This window comes from Schistocerca nitens, chromosome 3 (genome assembly GCF_023898315.1).
Source record: "Schistocerca nitens isolate TAMUIC-IGC-003100 chromosome 3, iqSchNite1.1, whole genome shotgun sequence".
Lineage (NCBI taxonomy): Eukaryota > Metazoa > Arthropoda > Insecta > Orthoptera > Acrididae > Schistocerca > Schistocerca nitens.
In genome coordinates, this window is record NC_064616.1 from 344401686 (window position 1) to 344416958 (window position 15273).

Consider the following 15273-nt stretch of genomic DNA (forward strand, 5'->3'; position numbering starts at 1 on the left):
GTATAACCTGTGGTGTCACCGCCAGACACCACACTTGCTAGGTGGTAGACTTTAAATCGGCCGCGGTCCGTTAGTATACGTCGGACTCGCGTGTCGCCACTATCAGTGATTGCAGACCGAGCGCCGCCACACGGCAGGTCTAGAGAGACTGCCTAGCACTCGCCCCGTTGTACAACCGACTTTGCTGGCGATGGTTCACTGACAAAATACGCTCTCATTTGCCGAGACGATAGTTTAACATAGCCTTCAGCTACGTCATTTGCTACGACCTAGCAAGGCGCCATTATCAGTTACTATTGATATTGATTCATGTACCGTCAAGACCGACGTTCTTCATTAACGGATTAAAGTTAAGTATTCCACCAGCTACGTCCGTTTTTCTAAATTCTAATTTCCTTGTCCTGTTCCAGACCTCACGCCAGCCTGCGTGAGCTAAAACGCGTGCCTTTCGGCCTCCTTCTAGTAACACGGTGTTGGCTCTCCTGCCAACCAAAACATAACCTCCACCCATACCAATTCGCACGGAGTATCTACTTCGACTTCACTACAAGATAAACCACTACTGACAGACACAAACACTCCACCACCAATTCTGCCTAATCTATCTTTCCTGAACACCGTCTGAGACTTCGTAAAAATTTCTGCAGAACTTATTTCAGGCCCCTAAGCTTACACACTACTTATCCTAATTTATCCTAAGGACAAACACACACACCCATGCCCGCGGGAGGACTCGAACCTCCGCCGGGACCAGCCGCACAGTCCATGACTGCAGCGCCCCAGACCGCTCGGCTAATCCCGCGCGGCTGCAACTTTCCAGTCTCTGGGTACTGATCTTTATACCAGCGAGCGCTTATGTATGATTGCTAATTATGGGGCTATGGAATCAGCATACTCTAAACGGAACGTGACTGATATACGATCTGGACCGGAAGCCTTGCCTTTCTTAAGTGTTTTAAGCTGCTACGCTTCACCAAGGATGTCTACTTCTAAGTTACTCATGTTGGAAATTGTTCTTGATTCGAATTCTGAAGTATTTACTTCGTCTTCTTTTGTGAAGGAATTTCAGGAAGTCGTGTTTAGTAACTCTTCTTTGGTGGCAGTCATAAATAAGATCACCATTGTTATCGCGCAGTGAACGTATTGGTTGCGTCTTGCCACTGATGTACTTTACATACGACCAGAATCTCTTCGGGTTTTCTGCCAGATTTCGAAACAGAAATTCGTTGTGCAAGCTATTGAAAGTATTTCCTATTGAATTTCACGTTAAATTTGGAGCTTCTGTATAACTTCGCCCAACTTGGGGATTTTTTGTTCTTTTAAATTTAGCGTGCTTTTTTCGTTGCTTCTAAAATAGTGTTTTTACCTGTTTTGTGCACCATGGGGGATCATTATCATCTCTTTTTAATTTATTTGGTATATGTCTTGGGCTACGCTTACATAGACTGAGAGAAGTAGAGATTGTCTCTTAGGAAGGTGTCAAGCGAATTTTTATTTGCTTTTTTTTAACAGATGTATTTTACGTTTATTTTTGGTGGGTTTGAATGTTACGGTATTCTGTTTAGCTACAACAACCTTGTGGTCACTAATTCTTGTGTATCTGTCACGATGCTCCTTATTTGGTTAGGATTATTTGTTACTAACGGATCAAGTATTTTTTCGCACCAATGTACACTTCGAGTGGGCTCCTGAACTAGTTGTTTAAAATAGTTTTCAGAGAAGGCATTCAGTACGATTTCGGACGATTATTTATGCCAACCACCGACTTTAAACATTTATTTTCGTCAAAATATCGAGGGAAGATTGAAATCACCGGGAGTCGGTAAAAAGAAACCAGCTATTAATTTATTCCGGTTGTCAAATATAACCTCTACCTATACTAATTCACCCGAACTTTTGTACTTCAATTTCACTACAAGGTAAACTACTTCTGACACGAGTATAAAATGTGATTCATCAGTAAGGCCACCTGTCACCACTCAGTGAACGTCAAGTTGCATACTGGCGTGCAAATCCCAGCCTTCGTCGCTGATGAACATCAGTCAGCATGGTTGCATAACAAGGCGCCCGCAGCGAAGGCCCATAAGCAGCAACGTGTTCCTAACGGTCGTTGAGAAGACACTGCTGGCAATCCCTCAGTTCATTTGGTCGGTCAGTTGCTTAACCGTTGCACGTCTATTCGCTCGTGCATCTCCGCAGCCGTGGTTCAACCCAGTCATCTCAGTCATCTATGACCCGTGGCACACCACTGTTCAAAATTGGCTCTAAACACTATGGGACTTTACATCTGAGGTCATCAGACCCCTAGACTTACAACTACTTAAACCTATCTAACCTAAGGACATCACACACATCCATGCCCTAGCACTGGTAAAACACGTCTGGTGCGTGCAACTTTAGGAGAAAAAACAAATGGCATACACAAAGGACGTTCTTCAGCGTCCAAAGGTCTAGATTACTATGGAAAGTGGACCCTTGTTTGGACGGTGTACGCAATGAGTCTATAGAAACCAAAAGCAGTGATGCCTTCTTCAAACTACACTACTGGCCATTAAAATTGCTACACCAAGAAGAAATGCAGATGATAAACAGGTATTCATTGGACAAATATATTATACTAGAACTGACATGTGATTACATTTTCACGCAATTTGGGTGCATAGATCCTGAGAAATCAGTACCCAGAACAATCACCTCTGGCCGTAATAACGGCCTTGATACGCTTGGACATTGAGTCAAATATAGCTTGGATGGCGTGTACAAGTATAGCTGCCCATGCAGCTTCAACACGATACCACAGTTCATTAAGAGTAGTGACTGGCGTATTGTGACGAGCCAGTTGCTCGGCCACCATTGACCAGACGTTCTCAGTTGGTGAGATATCTGGAGAATGTGCTGGCCAGGGCAGCAGTCGAACATTTTATGTATCCAGAAAGGCCCGTACAGGACCTGCAACATGCGGTCGTGCATTATCATGCTGAAATGTAGGGATTCGCAGGGATCGAATGAAGGGTAGAGCCACGGGTCGTAACACATCTGAAATGTAACTTCCACTGTTCAAAGTACCGTCAATGCGAACAAGAGGTGACCGAGACGTGTAACCAATGGTACCCCATACCATCACGCCGGGTGATATGCCAGTATGGCGATGACGAATACTCGCTTCCAATGTGCGTTCACCGCGATGTCGCCAAACACAGATGCGACCATCATGATGCTGTAAACAGAACCTGGATTCATCCGAAAAAATGACGTTTTCCCATTCGTGAACCCAGGTTCGTCGTTGAGTACACCATCGCAGGCGCTCCTGTCTGTGATGCAGCGTCAAGGGTAACCGCAGCAATGGTCTCCGAGCTGATAGTCCATGCTGCTGCAAACGTCGTCGAACTGTGCGTGCAGAAGGTTGTTGTAGTGCAAACGTCCCCATCTGTTGACTCAGGGATCGAGACGTGGCTGCACGATCCGTTACAGCCATGCCAGTCATCTCGACTGCTAGTGATACGAGGCCGTTGGGATCCAGCGCGGCGTTCCGTATTACCCTCCTGAACCCACCGATTCCATATTCTGATAACAGTCATTGGATCTCGACCAACGCGACCAGCAATGTCGCGATACGATAAACCGCAATCGCGATAGGCTACAATCCGTGCTTTATCAAAGTCGGAAACGTGATGGTACGCATTTCTCCTCCTTACACGAGGCATCATAACAACGTTTCACCAGGCAACGCCGGTCAACTGCTGTTGGTGTATGAGAAATGGGTTGGAAACTTTCCTCATGTCAGCACGTTGTAGGTGTCGCCACCGACGCCAATCTTGTGTGAATGCTCTGAAAAGCTAATTATTTGCATATCACAGCATCTTATTCCTGTCGGTTAAATTTCGCGTCTGTAGCACGTCATCTTCGTTGTGTAGCAATTTTAATGGCCAGTAGTGTATACTTATGATTTAATTTTACTCATTACTGTCAGTGTTGCTTCGGGATTTCTCGAACTTTCGAATGGCTTTAAAGAGCACATCGTTCCATATATGTTGATTAAAGAATATTACCCGTAGAACAAAATTGTGTGCCCCTCTGTCCTCAGCCATTTGCCGCAAACCTCGCTCCGATGTCTCGAACGGCTCACGAAATAAAAGAGGTACAAGTTTCGAGTTTTGTGCTGTAGGTCTGGACCGTACTAGTTCCCACCGACTGAGCAAGATCTCTAACTCTAACGACCTCGACGTAGACGGCAGCCGAAAGAGCGAGGAAAAAAGCGTTCGCGAATGGGTGCAAGTGACGGCCAAAAAGACGGTCTGGAGGCCGGACTGGTTGGAGGGCGTGGGCGTGTGGGTGGGGGCCTGCGGCCGGCGGCGGCGGCGGCGGTCCGCGGCAGCGAGCAGTGAGCAGGCAGCCATGGCCCCGCGCACCGCCCTCTCTCTGCTGGCGCTGCTGCTAGCGCTCGCCCTGGGAGCCGCCAGGCAGCGCTCGCCGTCGCGCATCCCCTGGTGGAACATCAAGGTCGCCCAGGAGCAGGGGTAAGTCGCACGCACGCACTGCCTCCCCCTTCCCTAAATTTCCCTCCTTCTTTCTCCGGATGCAATGACAGTCTCGTCACTAGTAGCCTTGAATAAATCGCCGATGTTTTTCTATTACTGCTGACCAGCTGAGTTACCACATTTACAACCTGTTCAGAAGCCTTTGACATCCAGATATTCTGTACTATTCCAGAACGGATCAAATCTAGTCACATATTATACGGAACTTGATTCTCGTGAGGTCATTACACTTTGTAACGCCTCGCACTATCACTATTGTATATCGTGACTTCCCATTTTGGTCTAATTGCCCTATAACAGCTGATTTTTAACATCTTATATTTTGTGAAGTATACTTTCGTATATCTTCCTATATCCAGTATCTTCTTACACCGGAGTTTTATTTCTTTTGAGCCTACAACCAACGTCCCATCTCATACTAGCACACTGCATATTTAAGACATGAAGTTGTTGGACTTGCAGTGGTGGAATTGTGGTTCAGGTCATCAAGTTTTATGCGTCCTGTAGCTACAGACAAATATGCTGGTGGTTCTTAACTTCCGCCGTACCGTTTGCTATAGCTGCGTATGTCAAATCTTAAACAACCGTTCGTGTATGTGGAAATAGGAAAATTAACAATGAAAACCAAAATCTTCCGCAAATTATCTTTGCTAAGAAGGATACCGTCAGCAGCAACTATAATCGTTTTCTCACATTGCTCTCAAATACATCAAGTTACCCACGTCCCCGTGTCGTTCGCTAAACTCGGCCCGTACTTAATATTTCTTATGTCCTCAGACGAGCCAGTGAGAAATTACTTACTTCGGCATGTATATATCTCTTATAGCTTTCCATCAATTTGTCTTTTCTTTTATTTAATATTATCGCCTTCAAATATACCCGTGAGACTTCTAAGCCACGTGCACAGTAAAGTTTTTCTTCCTACTAGAGAATTCCTCGTCTGATATACCGCTATTACAGACTGTAATTTACTAAATCATTTCATTGTTGGAAAGATACTATCAGAATGTTGTAGACCTGACAGTGCCGGCCGTTGTGGCCGAGCGGTTCTAGGCGCTTCAGTCTGGAACCACGTGACCGCTACGGTCGCAGGTTCGAATCCTGCCTCGAGTATGGATGTGTGTAATGTCCTTAGGTTCGTTAGGTTTAAGTAGTTACAAGTTCTAGGGGACTGATGACCTCAGATGTTAAGTCCCATAGTGCTCAGAGCCATTTGAACCATTTTTTTGTCGCTGCCGTAACAACAGTTCCACTCCCTCTGCCCACGTAGTGCTTTGCTAGGTCAGCCCAACCAATAACTGACGAATTCACAGCTCTGACCCTTCCATACGGTACGACCTTCCCTTTCTCTAACCTGTGAACTGGTATACCCAGGTAACTGTAGGAGGACCTATAATTCAACGTCCTTCCCGAACAACGCTGCAATGTAGCCAGTTTCACGTACAGCGTGGTTGGAATGTTGATATTAACACTTAAACATTACGTGTTTACATTATTTCAAGACAAAAAAGATCCCAGCTTACTGTACTGCATTAAAACAGCGCATCGATGTGGGGATGACCAACGTTGTTACAGTCATTGTATCTAACAAGCATGTTGTGGTACACACTCTCCATCCCATCTGGTGTCTCTTCAGTTTCTAGTGTGGCTGCCAGAACTCGTGCAAGCGGATCTTCCTCTGTCTCGTAAATTATACGACACCATAACAAGTAGACCAGACGAGTTAAATCCGGCGATCACGGCAGCCACGCGGTTGGACCGCCTCGGCCTAGACATCTTTCACCATATCGTCCCTCGAGATGTCTCCGGACCGCACGTGAGAAAAGAGGTGGTGCACCATCGTGCTGAAACCACATTTCCTAACGGACATTCAGTGGCACAGCTTCCAAGAACCGATCATCCTGTCTATCCTATTGCATACCAGGACAAGTAACTCTTGAGATTTTTCTCTTTCTCTCAGCAGACGTGAACTATTTATACATCTGACGGACATGGGTTCCTACTATGTACTCACTCCACTCTACAAGTCCTAGAAGATCGTAACAGGAATTTTCGAAAGCGCTGTATACAGCTGATTGCCAGAAAACTTTTTAATACCCCAAAATATATATCGAGAAATTTCTCCTAAAGCAATCCCACATATCATATTCTTGAGCTGGGAATGATGGCAACCATCCAAAATTCACACGTAGTGCGATTCAAATAAGGATGTATTCTCTCGTGGTACGTGACGGTCGGAAAGCTGAAGCAAACCATTTTACTCATTTTGTTAAATTGTAATTCCTCTTCCGCCTATCTGAACACTTAGCTGTCATTTGCCGCTTGCTTAACTAACTTCGCTAAACGTTACTTTCAGCGCCTTTGAGATAAATTAATCGAACTGCTAAAAATCTGCAGCGTGAATCAGCGTCGTTGCTTCTGCGTAAACTGGAACAAGGAAGAGCTGTCGGCCATAAGTCGGTCTGCCGAACCGACCCGTTCGTTTCGAGAAGTCCCATTAAGATAGGGGAGAGAATCAGAAAAATGCAGCGGTCTTATGGTAGCATAACGAAGCTTTTGAAATCGTGAGATATTTGCAGTCTTCCTGGATCCCATTCGTATTCCAAGTCTAACGCAAGTACTCGCCGCTCTCTTTATCGTCGAGAACTACGTCTGATGATGTAAGGATGCAATGTTTTGTTCACATACAATATTCCGTATCAGCGTTCCTTAGCCGCAAATCTATTGCAGCCTTTTCACTTACTCCGGAAGAACTTACTTTTTTATTTCAAGATTGAGGACATTTTTGGCTTATCACCGTTTTTTGGTACTTCAGGCTCCTAAGAAGGCTGCACACTCACTGCGACGTGTAACAACTCGTTCTCCTTTATTCTTTTTCGTTCTTCTTGTTCTTTCTGCGAATTAGTGACTCATCGACGGAGAGGTCATGGAGACGGCACAGTGGTTCAACTGGACGCAAACGACGCGAAAAATATGTCACGTCTTACTTGAAGGAAATATCTCACCATTCGGATAACGTGAGTTAAAGCTACGACAAAACCTAGAATGAGGACGGGCAATCTGGGGTTCGAACCTCGTGAAAATTTTCACACCAACTGCCTCAGTTCTCATGCAAACAGTGTACAAGAAGAGTGGCTAGTTGGGATTTATGATAAAGATGGTAGCACTGTTAAAAAGCTCAGATACGACGATCGCATGTGTACATGTGAGAAGATTTTTTTCAACTTTCGGTGTTCCTAAATCATAGCCTTTTGCAATGTATCACTTGATGATAATCATGAGGCCATAAACTCTATTAGTGAAAATAGATCACTTCTACACTCAATGGCGACTACGATGTTTTTTTAAAAAGTTTTACATGACTGCAAACCCTAAGCATGAGAATGTAACACAGTATACTGTTCAGAAAATGAAAATGTGAAATCATGTTTCACATGCATGTTCATTTCAATGGACCACGTGGTTTCACATGATCTTTGGAAATTTGTGGTGATCTCCTATCGGACCAAACCGCTGAGGTCATCGGTACCTATTCTTACACTCTACTTAATCTGACTTAAACTAACTTACGCTAAGGACAACACACACCCCATGCCCGAGGGAGGAATCGAACCTCCGACGGAGGGAGTCGCGCGAAGCGTGGCAAGCCGCCTTAGACCAGGCGGCTGAAAGCAATGAGATAATAAAATTGTAAGCACAGATGACTGGATGGAAACTGGATACTGATTCCACGTGTTATATGGAAACAGTGAATTCCAATACAGAAGTAATATTGTCCACATTGAATACATTCGACTGCAAATTATCTCGCGTAGATAAACTTGAGTGGCCGAGCTGTTCTAGGCGCTTCATTGCGGAACCACGCGGCTGCCACGGTCGCAGGTTCGAATCCTGCCGCGGGCATGGATGTGTGTGATCTTCTTATGTTATTTAGGTTTACGTAGTTCTAAGTCCAGGGGAATGATGACCTCAGATGTTAAGTCCCATAGTGCTTAGAGCCATTTTTTTGATAAATTTGATGCTCCACAAAGCACGACTACACAAATGCAGCGCAAGCAAGCAACCATCTCACCATAATCCAGAAAGATGTCACTTCAGTGTACCCATTTCTTTATCACAAGACGGTGTCTGTACTAAACAGACCGACACGCCCTCATACCACCAAGCGGAAGAACAAATTGTTCGCTTTGTCCTCCGATCATGCGGCCCACGCTAACCAACTCTGCCCTCCTAGCATTTATACTGGCTAGCTCATCTCGGAGTTCAGGCGAATTGCTTGAGACATGTCTTGCAGTTCCCATCTAAAGATAAACTACTCTAGCAGACGGCTAAGTGAATGAGGTTCTTTAAGACAGAGAAGTGCTTGTAGATGCGTGCATGGATAAATGGCATGAAAGGTGTCTAACAGCAGATGACTTTCAAACAGTAGATGCATGAATCGCTGATGAAAGACTATAGGAGAAAGATGTGGAGCTCCGTTTCACCGCATATAAACGTCCCACACGCGAGAGTACCTTCAGCATCTGCCTAAAGAGCGCCCTGTTGGCACATCAGGATACAACGCCTCGAGTGATTGTCATCTTACTCGCGCACTGTCATTGGCGTATACCAACGTTTGCCGCCAATGATCAGTGCGAGCGATCTCTTTCCACGCTTCGAGAGTCCAACGGCAGTATTCCTCCGCCCATGCTAGGAAGCGTGTCGCGTGACGGCAAACTTGTCCTGCGCATCACAACCAGGAGGCGTTTCTGGACGGCGTGACTGCTCATTTGATGTCCGTGTCCAGCACTCAGCTTCTGAATGATTTTCTGCGCTGTGGTACATCTATCTGCTGTCTACAATCAGCGCTAGTAGAGGAAGACCGGTATCAACCGTGCGTTCTCACCTGCAGCAGTTGGCTCTGGCTACCGATGTCCTCACGGTAAGCACATGAGACGGTGGTACTCGACAACCTCAGAGAGAGCCTCGTACACCCTGTGCAGACGGCTGGTACAAGGTCTTTGGACATTCGAGTAATGTGGCACGCCTATCATTTCATCCGCCGTGGTAGCAGGAGCATTTTTATCTTCAGCACAGCTGCTTTCTCTTATTCGGTTCTTCATGTTCATATTTTTTGTGATGAAAGTAAGATTGTTATAACTCTTTTGTTTTCTCTTGAGTTCTACGTCAATGACGAGTTCTAAGTTACGCAGTCGACTGTAGAATACCCTTTGGACAAATTACCTCGTTATCATCAACTGATGTTCCAAGGTCCATTATAACGGTAGGCAGGGACCATGCGAATTTTAGTATTTTACGAATACGTAATATTTGGTTCACAAGTCACATTATGAAGATACTGTGGCGTCGAGACTCTGACACGCGAAGGTGAGATGTTGCAGGGAAGTTAGTCAACATACAGGCTGTGACGCTGCCCGTTCATGCGGATATGCACATTACTGTGGAGATGTTAACTGTTGGGTTTTCTCCGATCCCACTTGTTTGGTTCCGATCTTCAATAGTTTTTCGCTAAGGCATAAATTGTACTTCTTAGAACTTAGACTCACTTTTGGGTTGCATACATTTTCTAGATACATTCATGGTTTTGAAAACAAGCTACTTTCTTTCCTACTGTTCTGTTTCTCCGATCGTAAAACACATTCTCCCATATTATTATTGTTACATTTCGGTACACCTGTGCTATCATTACCTGGTAGTCATTTATTTCTTCAAGATTTCAATTACGCATAGTGGCTACAATGGTATATTCACAACAAGGGTTCTCTGATAATCTTCACCATCGGAATGGAATCAAAGTAACAATAAAGAACAGTTAGAAGCATACATCTGTGCACACACCTAGAATGCAAAGTTATATCCTGTGAACTATGATTCGCAGAAACTGACGATATGTTCCTCTAGGATATCGCCGTCCCTCACGCTTTGCCAGAACGAGTAGTCTGTAGCCTCAAAGATGTGCTACTGATGGTAGCGAACTCGAATAGGGTTCATTGTTGGAAGTATCGTTCCAAGTCTTTGCGGTAGCCCATCCCAAACAGAAATTGAAGGTAGCATTTAGGTGTTAGGAGTTGTCGGTCAGGCATTCTTTATTGGGGAAGTGGAGTCGTTAATTATCTCAAATGATAATTTAGACATTACTGGTGGGATTTCAGATTTCCTTCGCCATCACTCCCCAATACGAGCTCGTGTTCCATTCCTAATGATATCGTCATCAACAGGAAACTAATGCATCAACGCGTGAATTTCGGGGATAGACACCCGTTCACCGTTTCTAATTCTGCTTTTGTTTGATATGCTCTTAATGTGGAAGATTACAGAAAGTATCAACATAGGGTAATTCTTCTAAAAGCGCTCACCATTGGCTCAAAGCAATTTACACTACTGTTGCGTGCAGTGGGAGCATACTAGGTTCTGCGGATTTTGTGTCCCTTCCCTCGGACTGAGTGCCTGGAAGTACAGATATACATGTTTCCACTGTTATTTATCTTTAACGTGGTATGTGTTTGACAAACGATATTCACTCCTCATCAGAGATCACACAGAATAAGCGTGGGTATGCTGCCGGCCGGTGTGGCCGTGCGGTTAAAGGCGCTTCAGTCTGGAACCGCGTGACCGCTACGGTCGCAGGTTCGAATCCTGCCTCGGGCATGGATGTGTGTGATGTCCTTAGGTTAGTTAGGTTTAATTAGTTCTAAGTTCTAGGTGACTGATGACCTCAGAAGTTAAGTCGCATAGTGCTCAGAGCCATTTGAACCATTTTCGAGGGTATGCTGCAGAGTTATGCCTCTGCATTTTTATATTAAATCTCTTATAATTTTTAAATAAAGCAAACGTTACTAAGATTCTACATCTTTTTTCTTCATCTCTACATATTTATTTCTCAACATAGTAACCCTGGTGATAAACACATTTCATTCAATGAGAGACCAGTTTGTTGATACCGTCACTGTGGAATGTTTGACTTTGTTGACAGAGCCCCAACTTTAGACCGCTTCATCACTATCGAAGTGAAGTTCTTGAAGGTGTTCTTTAAAGATTCGGTAATAGATGAAAATCGGGTGGGGCCAAGTCGGGATTGTATGGAGGATTCTCGATGACAGTGAACCCGAGGCGTCGGATTTTTACAGACGTCACGGCGCTTGTGTGTGGTCTGGCATTTTCATACTGAAGGAGAGGGTGCTCTTTATGTGCAACAGCCCTTCGAATTCGTGCTTTCAGTTTTCTGAGGCTATCTCCCGCACCGACGTACAGTAGTTACGTTACACACTGTCACGTTGCAGGCTACAATGCGGAGCCCTCTAGCGGCAGAGGGTTGCAACTTGGTGTCAGCGAAACGGAAATGTAGACCGAGTAATATGCACGACATGTAATATCTGAATCGATATTGTGAACAGAATAAAAAATTCGGAGGCATTACTTTCATCACCTTGGAAGGCAAAGTTACCATTAGTAATCTTCAGGTTGTCAGATTCTGGCGCTTCAGTTCTCTGATCCTTCTCAGTTATAATGTCTATGTTTATATTTGATATTGTTTGCTTCTGATACAGCAAATAAAATATAATCGTACGATTACAGTATAAAGAATAACCAAACACCAAATATGATTTAATTTCTATACTCTGTTCCTCACCACCTACAACAACGTTCGACGGGTGACCGCGTCTAGTTCTCCATTTCAGATAGTGGAAAAGATACATCCGCTCTGGTCCAAGCTGTAGATTACCCTAAAAAACAGCAGCAAAATCTTGACCAGCGTAGCTCAGTAGCTAAAATCTAAAACTTTCGACTTCGGGAAGTATTCTTTTCAGTTTGATGTACATGGAAGACGAAACGCAGCTCACTACAGACTAAAGTGAGACGAAAACGTGGACGAACAAATTTCGATGTATTTGTTTTGCTTATTTTACCGTGAAAGGATGAACGAACAAGGATACGCGGACTGTATTCTTACGTTCACTGTTGGATTGTTCTTATAAAGACACTCGCTCTAGTCAGTGACGTCCTTATACTTTTGTGACAGTTACGGACCTTCCCGTAAGTAGAGTAATATAGAGCTATAAGTAAGTCAGGACGACTTCACAGGGATTAAGTTATTTTCTGCAAATCCTAATTACCGGTTACTACAGCAGAACGACATGTGAAAGACCCGATCGAACGAGGTGGCGCAGTGGCTAAGGCTCTGTACCCATCTCTGGGAAACCCGTCCGACTGTTCAGATTTGAGTTTTCCGTGGTTCTCCTAAATCTATTAAGCTGAACATCAGAATCATTCCTTTGAAAAGGCTACTGAAATATTATTCGCAATGCTAGTCCAAAATGAACTCGCGATTTTTCTCCAAAAACTTTGTCGTTGACGGACCGTTATGTCTTGTCGTCTCACTTTCCCACGAGAATGTGGCTACGATCCAGACGTTGAAAATTAGTTTTCCTTTGTAGAGGGATTAGTTGGTGAATGTTGACGGGGGGGGGGGGGGGAGAGGGGGGGCCGGAAGGCACTCAGCTTCTTAGGATAACTGAGGAGGTGAACCACGGCCTGTTCACTGTTGTCGTCCAGTGAGCCATAGAAAGATGGAACAGCAGTCCGTCGCAATGCACGTTCGTTTGCACTTGATCATGTACTTAAATTATTTATGTAACTTTTAATTCTGTTACGTCACTGTGTCTATAACACAAAACCAACAGAATCTAACATAAACACAATTTTTAAGTAATTAAAAATCACGTTAATAGCACATTGAACCATGAAATGCCAAAATGAAACCGGAAATGAAAAGGGGAACAATAATAATCATAAGAGATATAAAGATTAAGAATTTACTTTATTCTACGAATCTTAGCAACGAGAAAGGGAAGGGACAGGTGTTGATCGTTGTCTATCAGACTGAGATAGTTAGGCGTTACCACAGTAATAATTTGAGACAAATATGGAATATTAAAATCGAGAAGTAGTTAGTTAAATACACAGTGGCCGCGGACTAGTTGTTAGCTTCGCTGGTAGCTGAAGCGAAGGTGTCGGTTACATTTCGGCGTGACCATATCGAATTAGGCAGGACTGAAACGGGGTTTACTCTGCTGCGTAGAGCCAAATGAGAAGCTGTCTGACAAAATCAGTAGGAAATCTGACAAAAGAGTTGAAGTGGTTCACATTTTTATTTATTTGAATCGTGCAACAATGAAAAGTGAGGTGCCAAGTACGGCATTATCCCTTTTAAATCTCATACTAATTTTTTTGCGGGCTAAAGGAATGCTTACGACACAACTCGCTTACGACAGGAGTGTGCATCAAATGTCCGTTGGGAAATCTTGAATTACATTTGCTATAGCTTCCCTGTATCGCTCTAGATTAATGCTTGGACGGTTTCATGAATAAAGCCTCGTCCTATCCTTCCCTCATCCTCGTCCAGTAGCGCTAGTAATGAATCTCCAATGAACTCGACCTCGACGAAGCGTTAAATCATAACATTTCTGCTCTACTTTCCTTCCTCCACAAAATTAGACAATGAACTGGTGAGTTCGTGGTGGCACAGCGGCTACGTTTAAAGTTGAACTGTTTAACGTAGGTATTCTAGTCAGTGGATCGTGTTACAAAAGTATTTTTGGCTGAGCGATGCCGAAACGCGGGTTGCATCAGAAAAGCGTGTGCAAATTCTAGTCCGAGCTCGGAGCGGACAATGTAAGAAGCGATATTTTCAATGGTGACACGCGCGAAATTCCTGATGACTTCGCGATGCCACTCTTCATCATAAATAGCGGTCATAACGCAGCAGTTACAAAAAAATCTGTGATAGCTTTAAGTTTGACAGTTAGCAGTTAATAATTATTGACTGAAACATTTGAAATCACATTTTTGACACGCAGTCTTAGCTTCCGCAGAGAGTGTGGAGAAAAAAAAAACCAATTGATTTCCCTAGAACACAACGCTGGGCGTTGTATGTGGGTTGGATAAGCTGATAAAAGATTGAGACATTACTCACATAAATGTAAGCATAAAAAGTCTCTTTCAAACAGATTCATCTAATACTGGTGTGTGAAATTGCAGAAAATTGCTCTTTATCTTTATCGGTGAAGAAATCATGATGTGATCAAACAATGTAATTGTTCAAAACGCGTAATACTGAGTAAAAAGGAATTATTCTATCTCATAATATCCAAATATAACGTTGTATTTTCTGGGCCCTTTGTTACACATGTTGGATACGTAAAATAAAATGCTATTTTTGCTCGAAAAGCAACGAATCTGTTGGTATTGAAGCTGCATGAAAGGCAACGGATCTTAAATGGCTCATGCACTATAGTACGACGGACTTCTCAGACATCTAACTGGTCTGTTTTTATTAGTTTTCTGTTTAATAATTAAAATATAAATTAAAACAATTATCTGTGGCAGCCACTTTTCATTTTCTCCCACGTCGCATTTCGACGGCTTACATCCTCATCGTCAGGCAGATTACGGGATTTCATTACATTTTGTTTTGCTGGAGATTGCCAATAGTCTGTTTTAAATTTCATTTCGACTGTATTCCAGGAGAAAGAACCCTGACGATCGGCATGAATTTACGTTGACATCTTTCTTCTTTGCATGCCATCTAAAGATGTCGGCACAGTAGCTCAGCGTGTTCAGTCAGAGGGATGCCTGAGTGAAATATTCAGCGATGAACTTGAAGGGGTGTTATCTGACACCCACCCAGACTAAATACACTGGACTCGCATTCGGAAGGACGACAGTTCAATTCCGC

The 15273-nt window shown here is 43.8% G+C and overlaps 1 protein-coding gene across 1 annotated transcript in view; it reads left to right on the forward strand.

The window, feature by feature from the left end:
* Positions 1-4388: 4388 nt before the first annotated feature.
* Positions 4389-15273, forward strand: part of LOC126248296 (transforming growth factor-beta-induced protein ig-h3-like) — a 414865-nt gene continuing 403980 nt past the window's right edge. Inside the window, exon 1 of the mRNA XM_049949161.1 lies at positions 4389-4517. Within this exon, the coding sequence (XP_049805118.1) occupies positions 4396-4517 (122 nt within the window). The 5' untranslated portion in view covers positions 4389-4395. The remainder of the gene's footprint in view (positions 4518-15273) is intronic.